Below are 15,677 nucleotides of genomic sequence, written 5' to 3' on the forward strand. Positions count from 1 at the left end.
TCCAAAATTTACATTATAGCCCCTTAAGTTTACAATAATTACGAATACGACACAAAACTATTTAATTTATTTAGTTACATACAAATTTTCATAAACCCTAATTTATAGATATCACAAAAACCTCAGACTTTGGAATCAGTTTCGTCTTTTTCTCTGAGCTATGGAGATTAGTGTAATCGCTTCATCGTCGGTCGACAGTGAAATTGGAAGCTGGGATCTCAAAACCGGGAACAAACTGCTTCAGTTCAAACCGTGTGCTTCTCCGGCGCATGGTCTCACCGCCGTCGGCGAGAAATTCCTCGCCGCCTCTCAGCTCCGTAAAGAATCTGCTTCTTCTGGCTCGATTTTTTACTGGTCTTGGAATAAGGTTTCTTCAGCCACTCTCACTTCTCAATCACTGTTCTTTTTTGTTCTCTTTGAGATTGAAAGTTTAAAACTTTGTTTGATTTTGTAGCCTCAAGTTGAAGTGAAGAGCTTCCCAGTTGAATCAATAAAGGCACTTACAGCAAACAATGAAGGAACTTACTTAGTTGGTGGTGGAACCTCTGGAGATATTTATCTTTGGGAGGTAAAAAGGTTTCACAACTTCCGTGTGGTTTTAAGCTTAATATAAGTTCAATGGCTAAGTTTGTTTCAATTGGTGAAAATTAGGTTGCGACTGGGAGGTTGCTTAAGAAGTGGCATGGTCATTATCGTGCAGTAACATGCTTGGTGTTCTCTGGAGATGATTCTTTGTTAGTTTCAGGATCTCAAGATGGAACTGTTAGAGTTTGGTCTCTTTTAAGGTTAAAAAAAAACTTTGTGTATTCTCTCATGCTTGGTTTTGCAAGGCATTGCTTTTCTATACTTATTTCTTTGCTCTTTGTGGTTAGTTAGGTTATTTGATGATTTCCAGAGGCAGCATGGGAACACTCTTTATGAACACAATTTTAATGAGCATACAATGTCTATAACTGACATTGTCATAGACTATGGAGGCTCCAATGCTATGATAATTTCTTCTTCAGAAGATCGGACTTGCAAGGTACTTAGTTGGATTACTAATCTTATGCATTTGTCAACTGCATTGAACTTTAGCTCGTGTAAATACTTAGCGTTAGAAGGTAGACAAACCTATGTTGTTGCAGATTATAGAACCCTGATATAGATTTTTCTTTCATGACATTGGTTGGATTTCTAAACCCATAGGTTTGGAGTCTGTCAAAAGGGGAATTGTTGAAAAATATCATTTTTCCTTCAGCCATCAATTCAGTCGCATTGGACCCTTGCGGGTCTGTGTTCTATGCTGGTGCCAGAGACAGCAAGATCTATATCGGTGCTATTAATGCCACAAGTGAATATGGGACACAAGTTCTTGGTTCAGTATCCGAACAGAGGTACTTCTAGTTCCCTATATTACAATCGTAGTCAACAATCCTAATCACAATTGTGCACCTTTTTCTAACATCTTCCAAATCCTTATTTTTTGCGGATAATGAATTCGCCTAGTGGACTTAAATTAACAAATTAACAACATTTAGCTTATTTATAATCTATTTGTCTACTATGACTGTTTGATGGTCTAATTAAATCTCTATTGAACAATAATTTTTCTCTGAACAGCAAAGCTGTTACTTGCTTAGCATATTGCGCAGACGGAAACCTTTTAATATCTGGATCAGAAAGTGGTGTGGTTTGTGTTTGGGATCCCAAATCACGTCGCCCTGTTCGTACTTTCAACCTTGGGAAAAGTATGTTTGTTTAGCATTTTCTTCTGTCTGTGTTTTACTTCTACATTCAATTAACCCTTTCTTATTTAATAAACTTTTTATCTTACAGATCCTGTGAACAATATTCAAGTTGTTAGAAAAACGATTGTTGCTAATTCCAGCAAAGCACAATCTTCCTGGAAAAGACGTGGGTCTTTGATCCCACCGCCTCTGGAAAAATATGAAAGATCAGGAGAAGATACTATGGATGGTATCGTTACCATTGATCCGCCACCATATTCTGATGTTCCTGTTTACTCTTCTTTCCTCAGTGCTGACCTTATTGACGAGCAAGTTAACGAACTTCAGGTTTGTGTTTCCTCTGTTTTCTAGGTAAACAGGTCTATTTGTTTTCTTGGCAAAATGATCCGCAATTTTCTCTGTTTGTGTTGTTTCAGCAACAAGGCTCTGCAGCAACGGAGATCGAAATGGAAAGACTGAAACTTGAATACAAAAGATCTTTGCAGATGAACGATCAATGGCACAAGAATTACGAGAATTTGCTTCAGGTGGTTATGGAAGAAGAACAAATCGGTGGTTCCAATTGAAAAAGCTTTTTTTTATTGTTGTTTCTACACATTTTTGGTATTACATTGAGAGATATATTTTGTGGAATGGCATATGAACGCGTAACTGAAGATTATATCATGAAGAACCCAAATTTAGCATCACAGCATTTTGTAAATTGTACCAGCCATTTTGTAAAGTAGCCAAGCTACTCGATCGCTGAGAAGCCTGAGATAATCCCACAAACGGAGTGACCCTCTTTTGTGGACAGCAGCTTTAATGCTTCGGAGAGATTCCTCCCAGTCGTCACAGAGTCGATGAGGATCATTTATAACTGTTGGATCTACGAGTAGTGTAATTGTCATCTTATTCATATAACTTTGACAATGTAACGTCAACGCCTAGAAAAGAATCAAAAACTCAAGGAGACAAAATTGAACAAAACAAAGATTTATATTAGTAGTGTATATTAACTTACATGGGGATGACCATAAGCACTTGAGGCTATGTAAGTGATGGGATGTCCATAGAAGCTAACTTCTTCAACGGGACCCACCATGTTCGAAAATGTCATCGTTGTGTTTGACATCAATCTGTTAATTATAGTAGCCGCCACCTGCAAATCAATCAATAACCATAACCAAACTGGTTAGTCAACTAACTAAACAAAGTTTCGTATTGCTTTTAATTTTAATGAAAATGACAATATGTAACTTAGTTCTTATTTGATGAAAATAACATCATAGGATGTGTTAGTTCTTATTTAAAAATGACCTCAATTCCAAGAGATTTAACAATAATTCTACAAAAGACGTATGTTAGCATTGCCCCAAACGAGTTTTTCTTCCGGTTGATGGTCTTGTGGGCTATTCTGAGATGTTCCAGCGGGTCATTGCGTAATGCGATAGAAAACGGAAAGACTACGTAGCCAAACCGATTTCCCCACCAACATTTAGAACCTGTCTCCATCATATCGGCTAGATCCTGTTTTAAATCGAAAATTTTCAATTCAAATTCACCAGATAAGTTAGTGAGCTAGTTATATGAATTTACCTGGATTCCAGTTGTGGGTCTTAAGTTTACAAGCAAAGCTGATCTTAGTCTTATTCTTTTGAGAAGATTCTTTGGCTTCCGTTTAGTTTCTTTTTCTCCTATTAGTTTTTTCGTGAGATCATTGAGTTTTATACGTTAATAATATAAAACATTCGTTAACATATATATAAGAAAATATGAGAGTCTATAATTTTAATTACCGTATCTTCTCTCCAGGTATCGCGAGAAACTAGCTTGGGTTACTCCAAGTACAACATCGTTGATTGTCTATCAAAACCAAAATTTATAAGATACTCCTAACGTTTTATGTTTTAACTATTTAGTTTTGAGCATTCGATATAGGCTTTCAAAATCCAAAACTATATTTATGTTTTTTATATACAACTAACAAGTAACAAGAATTTTATGCATGGTAATGAGTTAATGATAGTATATAAAAAAAACAATTCATATGTAAACTAAGAGAATCTAAGGAGCAATCTTACCATATCCATGGCGTTTTTAATTAGCTTTATATCGTCGAGGCTTACGGTACGATGAACCAAACGCAGCTGTTTACTCTTGCTTGACCTGAAGTCACCTTTGATGGGTGTCTCCGTGTCCTTAACGAACAACATCGTTAAAAGAAAGTCCAAAGCATCACAAAACGTGTTTAAACCCAAGATAACCGCCATCCAAAGTAGCTTAACAAGCCATAACAACCGGGAGTCACCTCTTGAACCGGTTGTTAACAGGGATGACCCTGATGACGACGATCGTTTCTGGTACGGTAGACTCGGAAGCTCATCGGGATTTGATGTTTTACGCATACAAGCCAGGACGAGAGACATGATTGACATGCCATCACCGACTGAGTGATGGATCTTGAAAACGGCTACGTTTTCAGCGTCTGAGGTTTTTAAGTCGAGTATGTGAAGCTCCCATAACGGTCTCGAGGTGTCCAAGGGGATCTTCATGAGGTCAGAAACGTAATCTTCGAGAAATGCGTCTGTGTTCTCTATGTTTTGTGGTTTGATTTCGGGTACGATGACGTGATCCTCCACGACCACGTTTGTCCGAACCCATCTTTGGTTTAGTCCATTGTCTCCATCGCTCACCTTTCAAGTAATTTAGTAAATTTTAGTTGTTAATATGAGACATTGACACATTGTAGTTGCACAAAAAAAAAAATTTGCTTTGACTTTTGTTGACTTACTAATTTACTTGAAAAACGAGGATGCCTGATAAAAGTCTGCTTAAACCCTCTCATAATCACATCTGGATCCATCTTACTCTTAATACCAATCACCGATATAATGTTGCAGTTAAACTCCGGCGAGTGAAACAGACGCGCCGCCGGGCTAAGTGGTTGCTCATCTTCCTTGTCGTCCTCTAATATGTTTCGTCGTGTCTTAATCTCCATAATTTGCTGTTGGACTTTTCTTTTCACTCTCAACACTCTTGTTTCCATGTCTCAAGCTTTTTATAGCCTCCATGCTTGTGCGGTGCTATTACTTACGTAGTTACGTGTATCAGTGTATAATATGGAAAATTTGAACTTACTCTATATTGCTTTATAGTATTAAAAAGTACGTTATTGTTTACTTCTTAGTCACGTTAAAATTAAATTAACAAATATATTGGGTGTATGTTATATAAAAATAGACCCAAGAAGATATTTGCATATAATTGTGCTTGTGTTTTAGTGCTGAGACCTGAGAGTTTTACTTTTTTTAAAAGACGTTTTTTGTTTAAGAAAAATATTAATTCGAATAGTTGCCAAAAATATACATGCCTAAAGAAGTTATACACACACATTAGTTGCCACAAATGATAAAATATACATGCTTAAAGGTGATATACACACCTTTAACTTAGTTTCTTAAACTAATGCATTTAGCTTTCAAATCACGACATGTACATTGCATAAGTATTTCTACTTTGATCGAAAAGTCAAATATGAAAACATGTGACATGTGTATTTGATCGAAAAGAAACATGTGACAGATGGGGATAACTAAGTAAATCCTTTACACAAGAAATAACAGCTATTTCTGGTTGTTCTCGTTCATTCTTCATATTTTTGTCTATAGTTTGTTTTGATATAAGATCTTCAAATTCAAGCATGGCAATGCAACACTTTATTTTCATAGAATATTGTTTTATATGGAATTGTTAACACTAATAATTATTTCTATCAGACATAATCTGGGAGAACAAATAATTCCTCATTTATAGAGATATTTCAATAGTGTACAAGACTTCTCCACATCTTGAATTAAAGTTCTTACATTTTCTTTTTCTTGGATAAAGGTACTTTTGGATATATGCTATTTGTACAAACTACTTTTTAAATCCAAATAACCAAAAAATATGTACAGTCAAAGATGATTGATATTTTATGTTTTTGTTGTTTTAAAGCTTGTTTTGTTCTTACTTTCTTGCATAATCACAACATTTTAGATTATTTTAGGTTGTATTCGTATCAAATTGTTGTTTCTTAGGTTCTTCGAGAAGGATCATCAAGAAAGGAGTGTTTTAAGTCCATCTTTTGAATTCTTATTTTCAGCTTTGTTTGATCTTGAATCTTGTTAGTCTTTTGCTTTATTTTACCTTGATTTGTCTTGTTTCGTTAGTCAAGTTTAAAAATCAAAAACCTTCTTATTAAGCTTAGATTAAGTGAATGTGTACATTCCTAATGTGTTAGTCTTTGCTCCTTGAGGTTCAATATATTAAGCACTAGATCGATTAGATCAAAAGGTGCTGCAAGACTTTATTGAGTTGAAAACCACATCAATGAGAATGAAAATAGAAGATGAAAACAATCAAGCCATCAAGGTATCAATTCAATCAAAGTTATACATATTGGTAAATGCCCTTTAACCTTATTTTTAATAGTTTCTTTTGTCTTATTTCATGTTTTACGCTTTGAGTTTTTCTATAAATCAAACATACGTACAATAGCTCAATTTACTGTCTATCTTGGACAGCAGCTTTGATACTTCTTAGCGATTCCTCCAAATCGTCACATAGTCTATGAGGATCACTGATAACCGTTGGATCGACGGTTAAAGACATCGTCATCTTGTTCATATAACTTTGAAAATGCATCGTCAACGCCTAATATAGACCAATGAAATCGTAAAATCTTGACAAAACGATAATAAAAGAAAAAAATCAGATAAACCAAAATCTACATGTGGATGACCATAAGCACTTGGGGCAATGTACGTGACGGTATTTCCATAGAGGCTAACTTCTTCAATAGGTCCGACCAAATTTGAAAACGCCATCGTTGTGTTTGATAATGTTCTTTTTGTCATATGAGCTGCCCTCTGCATTCATTTAAATTATTGGATTTTTATTTTGTGACAGTAAATGAAACTTAGAGTGTATGACTATGGTTCATCTTTGAACTAAATATAGAGTAATCTTATATAATATGACAAGGTTTTTTCTATCTTTGCCTATCGGTGCGACATTTGGTGTTATATTTTTGCGACACGTGTACTTTACATTAAATTCAAGTTTAATTCTTTAAATTTAAATTTATTTACTTAGAAAAGTCTTCATTTCTTTTATCTTCCTCTATCAAATGGTCCAAATCTTTAATTAATTTGGGTTTGTATTATTTAGTATTATTTCATAGCAATACTCTATATAATTTAGTTTGGTAAAAAAAAAAGTAATCCATTTAACAAGAATACTAGGAGATATCCCGTGTTTTAAGCACGGGTCAACATTTAAAAAAAAAATCTAATATAATAATAAAAATTATTGTTATATATTTTTTAAAAGTTATTTTATTTGAGATAATATTTATTTTAATTGTTCTGTAAATTTATTAGTCTTTTTGAATACTAATCATTTTAGAATATTATAGTATTTTATTACAGTTTTATATTGTTTGTTTCTTGTATTTGCATCATTATTTTGTGAAATATGAAGTAGTAGTTTTAATATTATAATTGTGAACAAATAAAAATTATTAGTTTACCATCTATATAAATTTAGTTTTACCAACCCGCTAATGTGGAAATTAAAACACACACATTTTTTTTAGATTGAGTAATATATCTTTATTTTAAAAAAATTCAAATCACAACATATGCAGAAAAAATTCTGCATTTTACTAATCATAAGTATTATATGAAAATTTCAAACAATTTGTAAATAAAATAAAATAAAGATGATAGGAGAATCATAATTTGAATCTTAACAAAATCTTCGAAATTTAGTTATTAAAAATATTTATATTGTGTACTTGGATATAAAATCTTAGTTTTTGAAATTCTGATTGGTTTATATTTTTTTAAATTTTTCGTCCATAATTTATTAGAGAGAGAAAATATATATATTTTTTTCTAATTTTTTTTATATTTGATCTGTCAGCATTTTTTATTTTTTAATTAATTATCTTTATTTAATTAGTTAACTAAGCTTAATTAATTTTTTCTAATGGCAATTGAATGTAATTTTTTACACATTTGAAGGTTAGTTTCATATTTGTACTTCCCAATTAATATAGTAGGATATCTATTTTAATTTATACAATTTGTAAATTCCCCACTAATTTTCCTTTAAATTTCTTTACTCTTCGTTTACCAATTCTTTAATTATTTTTAGTTTTTTATTTAGTATCATTTCATAGCAAAAATCTCTATAGTTATTTTTATTAAATAAAAGGTAATCTATTTTACAAGAATATATTTATTCTATTTTGTTTTTCCGATTTATAAATTCTTCAATAATTTTTTTATCACAACCTAAATTTATTAATTAATTATTTTTATCGATTTCACATGTCAATATGTACTATATATTAAACTATAATAAATTAGAGTTTTGAGAAATTGTCATTTGGCACCACTCTATTTTTTTAGCATGTGTCATTTTTTTCAATTTTAATGAAATAAAAGGCACATTGTTGGTAATCTAAAACAAAATTGTCTACACACATTTTTTTAATTTGAGACATTTTATTTGTTCAGTTTCTTTAGGTTACATTTACTTTGCTCAATCAATTACCTTTAAGACATTATAGGTGGATGTTTTCTTTTGTTCAAACTGTTTATGTTGCAATAATGCATATGATAAAATTAATTACAATTAATATGCTTTATAACTGTATTTATTGCCATGAATGTGTTTACTCAGAATAATGTGTCAATAATTCTTTACAAACTTCATAAAATGTTTAGTGTATTATATAAGATCTAATGCTCACATGACTAATAATGAAAAAAACGATCATGCATTATATATCTTTCTTTTCCCATGGTATTTCATTTTATTTTTTCTTATGAATTTTTTTTAAAAGAATGATGTCTTTCAGTATGATGATTAACATATTAATATATAGATGACTATTTGAAGAAATCATTTACAAAGCAATGTCTATGTTTTCTTTTTTTATGGAATCAGAAACTTGTCAATATTTATTAGTCTCTTTCAAAGGATTATGTTTTATGATAGTCATGATTTAAAGTTTTTGGATTGTTTTGTAATATGTTTTTTTACTTTCAAACTATAGTTGGAAGTCTTTAGTGATGAAGATGAGCCCAATGCTCGACTCCTAAAGCACAATCTCTTTGGCTTTAAACATTCACTCACAATATTATAGTTGTAAGTCTCTTAAATTTTTCTCTTAAGTCCTCTTCTCTTCAACTACGATATATTTCTAAGTTTATGTTTCGTAAATTTGCTTTGTTTTTCGTTTTTAAAAGTTTTTTATCCCCATTACAAAAAAATATTTTACTTTGCCTAATTTTACCGTGTAATGCATATATATATGGTCAAAAGATCACGTACTTCTTTATGCCTCTTTGGAATCACTTCCCAAACTTTACAATATCCTTTCACATTACACGGAAAAACATTACAGAGACATATTGTAAATATTTAATATATATATATATATATGTACATATTGTAATCTCAATACTTTAATCATAGATATATGTCAATCATTGAAACTGGTATAAATTAACCTGTACAAAAGCAAGACTAATTTTTATATTGCATTGGTATATTGTTTGAGTTACCCATCATACTTCGTGTCTATTTTCCTTTAACCCTTGCTACATCTGTCATTATGCCGAAAAAAACTTACACCATTTCCGATGGTTATCTATATTTTTTTGTTTGATTTTCTATTTTACATTTAGCGTATAATTTTGAAGAGAGATGATTTAGTATTTAGAGTATAAGATTAAAAGCACGATGCTATTTTAGTATTTTTAAAATTTTAGAAATGATGTGCTAAATTTAAAACGAAAACTTATTTTTATGCAATTTGTGAAAATTTTCCTTCTTTTAAAATGCACACTTCATAATTATAAACTTATAAATGTATATATTTAAATTATTTTCAAGGCATATATAAATAATATCATGTTCATTTCATATATAATTTAATAAAATTTTATTTTACATACAAAATAGTTGATTTTATAACCCACACATCTTGTGGGTAACTTTCTAGTATCTAATAAGACTGACCTGAACTCCTAACAATTTGATAAGTAGATTCCCAACGGCGAATGTAAGAACAGCTTCTAACGTGTTCTTTTTCCGGTCGATGATCGACTTGACTCCTAGGAGATGTTTCAACGGATCATGACATAATGCAATGGAGAATGGAAAGAATATGTAGACGATCCAATTTCCCCATCTACACTTAGATCCTTTAGCCATAATATCGGCTAGATCCTGTTTTTAATCAAAAATAAAAGACATAAATGAAGTTTTACAATCTATATACAGTATATCTAAACTTGTAGATAAATAATATTAATTTGCCTGGATTCCAGTAGTCGGTCTTATGTTTACAAGCAGAACTGCCCTTAGCCTTATTTTTTTAGGCATATTACTTGAATTCTTTTTAGATTCTTCTTGCTCCCCTGCTTTCGTCTTCTCTCCTAATAATTTTTTTAATATATATGTATTTAATTTTCATGTTTTAGTAAGGTTTATTCATCCTTAAAAGAAAATTCATAGGTATGTTACCGTATCTTCTATTCAAATACTTCGAGAGACCAGCCTGAGATACTCCAAGTACTGCATCGTTGACAGTCTACACAAACCGGAAAATCAATGGAAGCAAGATCAATGGAATATTTTCATATATGTCACATCTCTCAAATTATAACTATAAAATTTACATTTCATATAGAACGTATAAGAAAGTTTACAATCAATATAATTACTAAGTTCAAATGTATGGAGAAAGTTTACCATATTCATGGCGTTCTTGATTAGCTTTATGTCGTCAAGACTTACGGTACGATGAACCAAACACATCTGTTTGCTCTTACTTAACCGGAAATTGCCCTTTATTGGAGTTTCAGTGTCCTTAAGGAACTATGTCGTAGCAATAAACTCCAAAGCATCACAAACTGTATTCCAAACCAACACAGCCGCCGACCATAGTACCAGAACTAGCCAAAATAACCGGGAATAACATCTTGAACTGGTTTTTATCGGAGATGATCCAGAAGACAGCCGGTTGTGGTACGGTAGACTCGGGAGCTCATTGGGGTCCGATGTTTTACGTGTACACGCGAGTACTAGTGACATCATAGACATACCGTCCCCTACCGAGTGATGGATCTTAAAAACGACAACGTTTTCGGCGTCAGAAGTTTTCAAGTCGAGTAAATGAACTTCCCATAATGGCTTGGAGGTGTCTAAATGGATCGTAGTGAGGTCGGAGAGGTAGCTCTCGAGAAAAGCGTCTGCGTTTGCGTTCTTTATGTTTTGCGTTTCGATTTTGGGAATGATGACGTGATCCTCGACCACAACGTTTGTCTGAACCCATTTTTGTTCCGGTCTATTGTTGTTCCAAGAGTTCACCTTCAATAAGATTTATTTAGACAAAAATGTTATAATCTTCGAAAATAATAATGTAGAATCAAGTCAAATTTTAATATAAACAGCTAATTCCTGAAAATATACCTTTTGCTAGAATATAAAGTGTTACTTATTTTACCCACATTGTTACACTTCACCGTAAAAAAATGCGCAGCACTCACCAATTTGCTGGAGAAACGAGGATGTCTAATCAAAGTTTGCTTAATTCCTTCGATAATCACATCTGGCTCGATCTTTCTATTTAAACCAATCACCGATATAATATTGCAGTTAAACTCCGGTGCGTGAAATAGACGTGCTGCCGGGCTAAGTGGTTGCTCCTCCTCCTCTTCCTCTTCCACTGTTGTCTCCACCGTATGCCGTCGTGGTCTTCGAGACCTGATCTCCATAGATTCTGGTTTCGATATTTGTTTTCCTTCCTCTAATTCTTTCAATGACGACTAAATAATACTTTCTCTTCTTTGCAAACTTTCAAATTCGATTATTATTTTGCTCGCAATCTTTCCTTTTATGTTGTGTTTGAGGTCAAACTTTCCATAATTATATTATTCCTTTTCTTTTTTTGTTATGTTACGTACATCCAATTAACCAGTAGTACTATACGAACAGATTTTCCCATGTTTGGAAAGTTATATTTGGGGGGGGGGGGTGAGTGTTTAGGAATCCGGCTCGGTTCAGTTTGAGAGATCTGATATTTAATTTATTCGGTTATTGAAAATTAGGTCTCAAATTAAATCCAAATTCTATTTCATGAGTTTGGTCGGTTTGTCATAATTTCATTTGGTTCGGATTTAACTTGGATATGTATAAGAGAATGCTGATAACATAAATAAATTTTAGACAATTGTAACTTGTAAAAGAACTTCTTTGTTGATTCTGTATAATAATATTACAACTGGGTCTTCTTGTACGTTATTCCCCCCCCCCCCCCCCCCATATCAATACAATTACAATTGTACATATTGGTACGTACTCACATCCTTAAATCTATTTGAATAGTTTCTTATTCTATTTTCTTTTAAAACTCAATCTAATGAGCCGGAGCCTCTTTCTTTAACAGCATCTTTGATGCTTTGTAAAGATTTCTCCCAATCGTCAAGTAGCCGATGAGGATCACTTATGGCCGTTGGATCTACAGTCAAAGAAATCGTCATCTGGTTCATGTAACTCTGGAAATGTATCGTCAACGCCTATTCAAAAGACCAATAATGAGATAGTCAAATCTTGTTCAGTAATGCAAACAAAGAAAAGATGTTAATACTATACATTATTAAAAGAAAAAAGAACTTACATGGGGATGGCCATACACACTTGGGGCCATGTAAGTGATGGGGTGTCCATAGAAGCTAATTTCTTCAATATGGCCAATTAAATTTGAAAACGACATTGTTGTGTTTGACAATGCTCTGTTTATTATCTTAGCTGCCACCTATAATATTCATTTCAATTTATAAGATTGGACAGTATAAGGACAAATATAATTTAATGGTGTGTTAGATTTTGGTTTGGTGCCTTGCCATCAAGTAATTCAATACTAACCTGAACTCCAAACGATTTGATAATGAAATTACCGGCGATGAACGTTAGGGCAGCTTCGAACGAATTTTTCTTCCGGTCGATGATCCTTTTGGCACTTCGGAGATGCTCTAACGGATCATCGCGTAAACCGATTGAAAACGGAAAGACTATGTAGCCGATCCAATTTCCCCATCTACAATTAGACTTCTTGGCCATCATATCGGCTAGATCCTGTTTTTTTTTTTTAAAAACCAATTTTTGTCAAATAATATACAAATCGTCGTAAGAAACAAATACGAAGCCATAAATAAGGTATATGAAATTACCTGGATTCCAGTGGTGGGTCTTAAGTTAACAAGTAGAGCTGATCTTAGCCTTATTAGTTTAGGCATATCATTTGAATTACTTTTAGATTCTTGATCTTTACCTACTTTCTTCTTTTCTCCTATTAATCACAAGATTATTGAATTTCACTTGTTTAAAACATGAGAAAATGTATATGCATGTCAAGAACGCTCACACACATACATAAATTTACTTATTTAATTACCATATCTTTTCTCCAAGTATTGCGAGAGACCAGCCTGAGTAACTCCAAGTACAACATCGTTGACAGTCTACTAAACCAAAAAAAAAATATATATATAAACTTAAATCAGCCGTTGATAATAAACACAAATTAGTACAACTAAAAAATCTTACCATATTCATTGCATTCTTGATTAGCTTTATGTCCTCTAAGCTAACGGTACGATGGACTATACTCATCCGTTTACTCTTACCTGACCCGAAATCGCCTTTGATCGGTGTTTTAGTGTCCTTAAGGAACATTGCCGTAGCAATAAACTCCAAAGCATCACAAACCGTATTCCAAACCAACATAATTGCCGACCATAGAATCATAACCAACCACAAGAACCTGGAATCACCCCTTGAAGCGGCTGTTAACCGGGAAGATGTAGAAGACGACCGGTTCTGGTTCGGTTGACTCGGGAGCTCGTCCGGGTTTGATGTTTTACGCATACAGGCGAGGACAAGGGCCATGAGAGACATACCGTCTCCTAAAGAGTGATGAAACTTCAAAACAGCGACGTTTTCGGCGTCCGAAGTTTTTAAATCGAGTAGGTGAAGCTGCCATAATGGCTTCGAGATATCTAAAGGGACCGTCGTGAGGTTGGAGACGTAGCTCTCAAGAAACGCATCTGCGTTTGCGTTACCGTTCAATGTGTTTTGCGTTTCGATGTCGGGTACTACGACGTGATCGCTAACGACCACGTTTGTCCGAACCCAACTTTGTGTTTGTCGTTTCTTCTTTCCATGGCTCACCTTCAAATAGGTTATATTATTATTCAATATTAAATGTTAGTAAAAAAAAATGGTAATAAGCTCAAAAGTAATATATACAGCTTCCGAGGGGAACTGCGAGTGTCGGTTAAAAGAGAAAAATACGTATATTTATAAGAAAGTGTAATCTACACATGAGCAAAAACATTTGTGTATGTACACACTCGTTTCATTATCATAAAAGCTAATATATCGAAATATACTTTTAAAGAAATATGCTTAAATATCATTTGGGTGGAAATATATTTGTACTAATATTTTGCTAGAATTTCTTATAAGTTATAACCAATAAAAAAGGAAACTTATTCTCCCATTTTCGGAATGCATCCAAACTTCTTATAAATCCATTGTTGACCAAATATATTTCACTGATAATTTGGATTTCTTTCGTACTATTGTCTAATTCTAATAATAATATTCCACTAGTGTCTGAATGTTTCAACATTATTATTTTTATTTTGTTTAAAAACGTTTCTACATAATTCTTAAAATTTTCCAATGTGATAATATAAAGTGTAGACCAAAAAAAATATATATACAAACCCAAATTAGAAAAACAAGTGCCCTGAAGATTATTGGTCAAAAGAAACACTATGTCCAAGTTCTCGACGACCACGCAAAACCCAGAAAAGTCGATACCATCAAAAAATCTATATCTATTTCTTTTATACATACAACACAAATATTTAGTTTAACCATTTGATTATTACCATATATATAAAAAAGTAACATACGATCGAGCTGATTAGGGGGGGGACTCACCAATTTACTGGAGAAACGAGGATGTCTAATCAAAGTTTGCTTTAACCCTTCGGTGATCACATCTGCCTCGATCTTTTTCTTGAGTCCGATCACAGCGATGACGTAACAGTTAAACTCCGGGGCGTGAAATATACGCGCTGTCGGACTAAGCGGTTGCTCCTCTTCTTCTTCCTCTTTCCTCACGGTTGTCTCTGATGTTTCTCGTCGTGTCTTAATCTCCATAGTTTTGCTGCCTAATCTTTCTTCTTCTTCTTTTTTTCTCTCTCTCTTTGTTTTTTTAATATTCGGTCTCTTAATATATAGCCTCCAATGACCAATGGTAGTGTACCACTTACTTTTTATATAACTTTCGGAGATATTAATTAAATCTAACCGAATAAATTAGTAACACTCGGACCCACAATTTCTTAACCCGGGTTTCCTTTATCAAATAAAATAATAATTGACAATTTTTTTACTAAAATAAAAATTTGATAATGATTTATATATTAATTATCATATATGTCAAAGTCTTTATAATTATGTTGTTTAGAATGATTTAAGAGTTACTATAACACCTAATCTATTTCATTTTATGTGGTTATTGTGGTTTCCAAAAAAGTTATACCGTATACTTTATTGGGATTTTTATACTTCAAATAATAGAAAAGTTTCTTAAAATCATACTTTTAGATTTCAATTTTTAAATGTTGAAAATTTATGTTTGTCCATAGTTTTTGAGGTTTATAATTAAATTCTGGGAGAGTTTATGATATTTGATTTATATATATAGGGTTTAATTTTGGATTAATTTCTTAACTTTTAAAGATACTGACTTTTTTTTTTTGGACAAAAAGATACTGACTATTTTATCAATTTTGGTATAAGATATTCATAAAATATTTTTTGACTTTA

General features: G+C 32.6%; 4 protein-coding genes across 9 annotated transcripts; 1 reads left to right on the forward strand and 3 right to left on the reverse strand.

The window, feature by feature from the left end:
• The first annotated feature begins 37 nt into the window (after positions 1-37).
• On the forward strand, positions 38-2,419 carry LOC104791147 (protein ROOT INITIATION DEFECTIVE 3). Its single transcript, XM_010516962.2, has 8 exons — positions 38-367; positions 455-568; positions 652-785; positions 877-1,024; positions 1,189-1,376; positions 1,603-1,730; positions 1,819-2,057; positions 2,147-2,419. The coding sequence occupies exons 1-8, from the start codon at positions 161-163 to the stop codon at positions 2,294-2,296; spliced, it is 1,308 nt and encodes a 435-aa protein (XP_010515264.2). The 5' UTR covers positions 38-160; the 3' UTR covers positions 2,297-2,419.
• LOC104791146 (wax ester synthase/diacylglycerol acyltransferase 4) lies at positions 2,284-4,738 on the reverse strand. Of its 2 annotated transcripts, none has more exons than XM_087453131.1 (7): positions 4,504-4,738; positions 3,794-4,405; positions 3,509-3,575; positions 3,309-3,406; positions 3,030-3,239; positions 2,734-2,871; positions 2,284-2,598 (listed from the first exon to the last, which is right to left on the reverse strand). In XM_087453131.1, exons 1-7 carry the CDS (start codon positions 4,708-4,710, stop codon positions 2,584-2,586), a joined length of 1,347 nt encoding a protein of 448 aa, XP_087309257.1. In that variant the 5' UTR covers positions 4,711-4,738; the 3' UTR covers positions 2,284-2,583. The 2 variants fall into 2 exon arrangements, with proteins under 2 accessions (XP_087309257.1, XP_010515263.1); XM_010516961.3 differs by having other exon boundaries at positions 2,284-2,656.
• A 1,367-nt stretch (positions 4,739-6,105) lies between these two features.
• Positions 6,106-11,548, reverse strand: LOC104698990 (wax ester synthase/diacylglycerol acyltransferase 5). The gene is given in 7 exon segments (XM_087456037.1): positions 6,106-6,407; positions 6,485-6,622; positions 9,789-9,998; positions 10,089-10,207; positions 10,296-10,362; positions 10,524-11,141; positions 11,321-11,548. Coding segments are annotated over 7 exon segments (1,530 nt in total). The 3' UTR covers positions 6,106-6,257.
• Positions 11,549-12,010: 462 nt separating this feature from the next.
• LOC104791145 (wax ester synthase/diacylglycerol acyltransferase 6) lies at positions 12,011-15,128 on the reverse strand. Of its 5 annotated transcripts, none has more exons than XR_015559101.1 (7): positions 14,784-15,089; positions 13,460-14,003; positions 13,228-13,297; positions 13,004-13,122; positions 12,699-12,908; positions 12,451-12,588; positions 12,011-12,349 (listed from the first exon to the last, which is right to left on the reverse strand). XR_015559101.1 is itself a non-coding variant. In XM_010516960.2 (7 exons), exons 1-7 carry the CDS (start codon positions 15,003-15,005, stop codon positions 12,185-12,187), a joined length of 1,545 nt encoding a protein of 514 aa, XP_010515262.2. In that variant the 5' UTR covers positions 15,006-15,128; the 3' UTR covers positions 12,011-12,184. The 5 variants fall into 5 exon arrangements, 3 of the variants coding, with proteins under 3 accessions (XP_010515262.2, XP_087309259.1, XP_087309258.1); XR_015559102.1 differs by having other exon boundaries at positions 13,380-14,003; XM_010516960.2 differs by having other exon boundaries at positions 13,228-13,294; positions 13,380-14,003; positions 14,784-15,128.
• Between the last annotated feature and the right edge of the window lie 549 nt (positions 15,129-15,677).

The sequence above is a fragment of the Camelina sativa genome, chromosome 6 (assembly GCF_030686135.1).
Source record: "Camelina sativa cultivar CO46 ecotype springtype chromosome 6, ASM3068613v1".
NCBI classification, from domain to species: Eukaryota; Viridiplantae; Streptophyta; class Magnoliopsida; order Brassicales; family Brassicaceae; genus Camelina; species Camelina sativa.

Bases quoted from the DNA above. Each gene is read 5' to 3' on its own strand.
- LOC104791147 (XM_010516962.2), top strand. From the start codon at position 161: ATGGAGATTAGTGTAATCGCTTCATCGTCGGTCGACAGTGAAATTGGA. The intron at 786-876 runs GTTAAAAAAAAA...GTGGTTAGTTAG, and splicing joins AGAGTTTGGTCTCTTTTAAG to GTTATTTGATGATTTCCAGA. The intron at 2,058-2,146 runs GTTTGTGTTTCC...GTGTTGTTTCAG, and splicing joins AGCAAGTTAACGAACTTCAG to CAACAAGGCTCTGCAGCAAC.
- LOC104791146 (XM_010516961.3), bottom strand. From the start codon at position 4,710: ATGGAGATTAAGACACGACGAAACATATTAGAGGACGACAAGGAAGAT. The intron at 3,240-3,308 runs GTAAATTCATAT...GATTTAAAACAG, and splicing joins GACCCACAACTGGAATCCAG to GATCTAGCCGATATGATGGA. The intron at 2,657-2,733 runs GTAAGTTAATAT...ATTCTTTTCTAG, and splicing joins GTGCTTATGGTCATCCCCAT to GCGTTGACGTTACATTGTCA.
- LOC104791145 (XM_010516960.2), bottom strand. From the start codon at position 15,005: ATGGAGATTAAGACACGACGAGAAACATCAGAGACAACCGTGAGGAAA. The intron at 12,909-13,003 runs GTAATTTCATAT...AAAAAAAAACAG, and splicing joins GACCCACCACTGGAATCCAG to GATCTAGCCGATATGATGGC. The intron at 12,350-12,450 runs GTAAGTTCTTTT...TCTTTTGAATAG, and splicing joins GTGTGTATGGCCATCCCCAT to GCGTTGACGATACATTTCCA.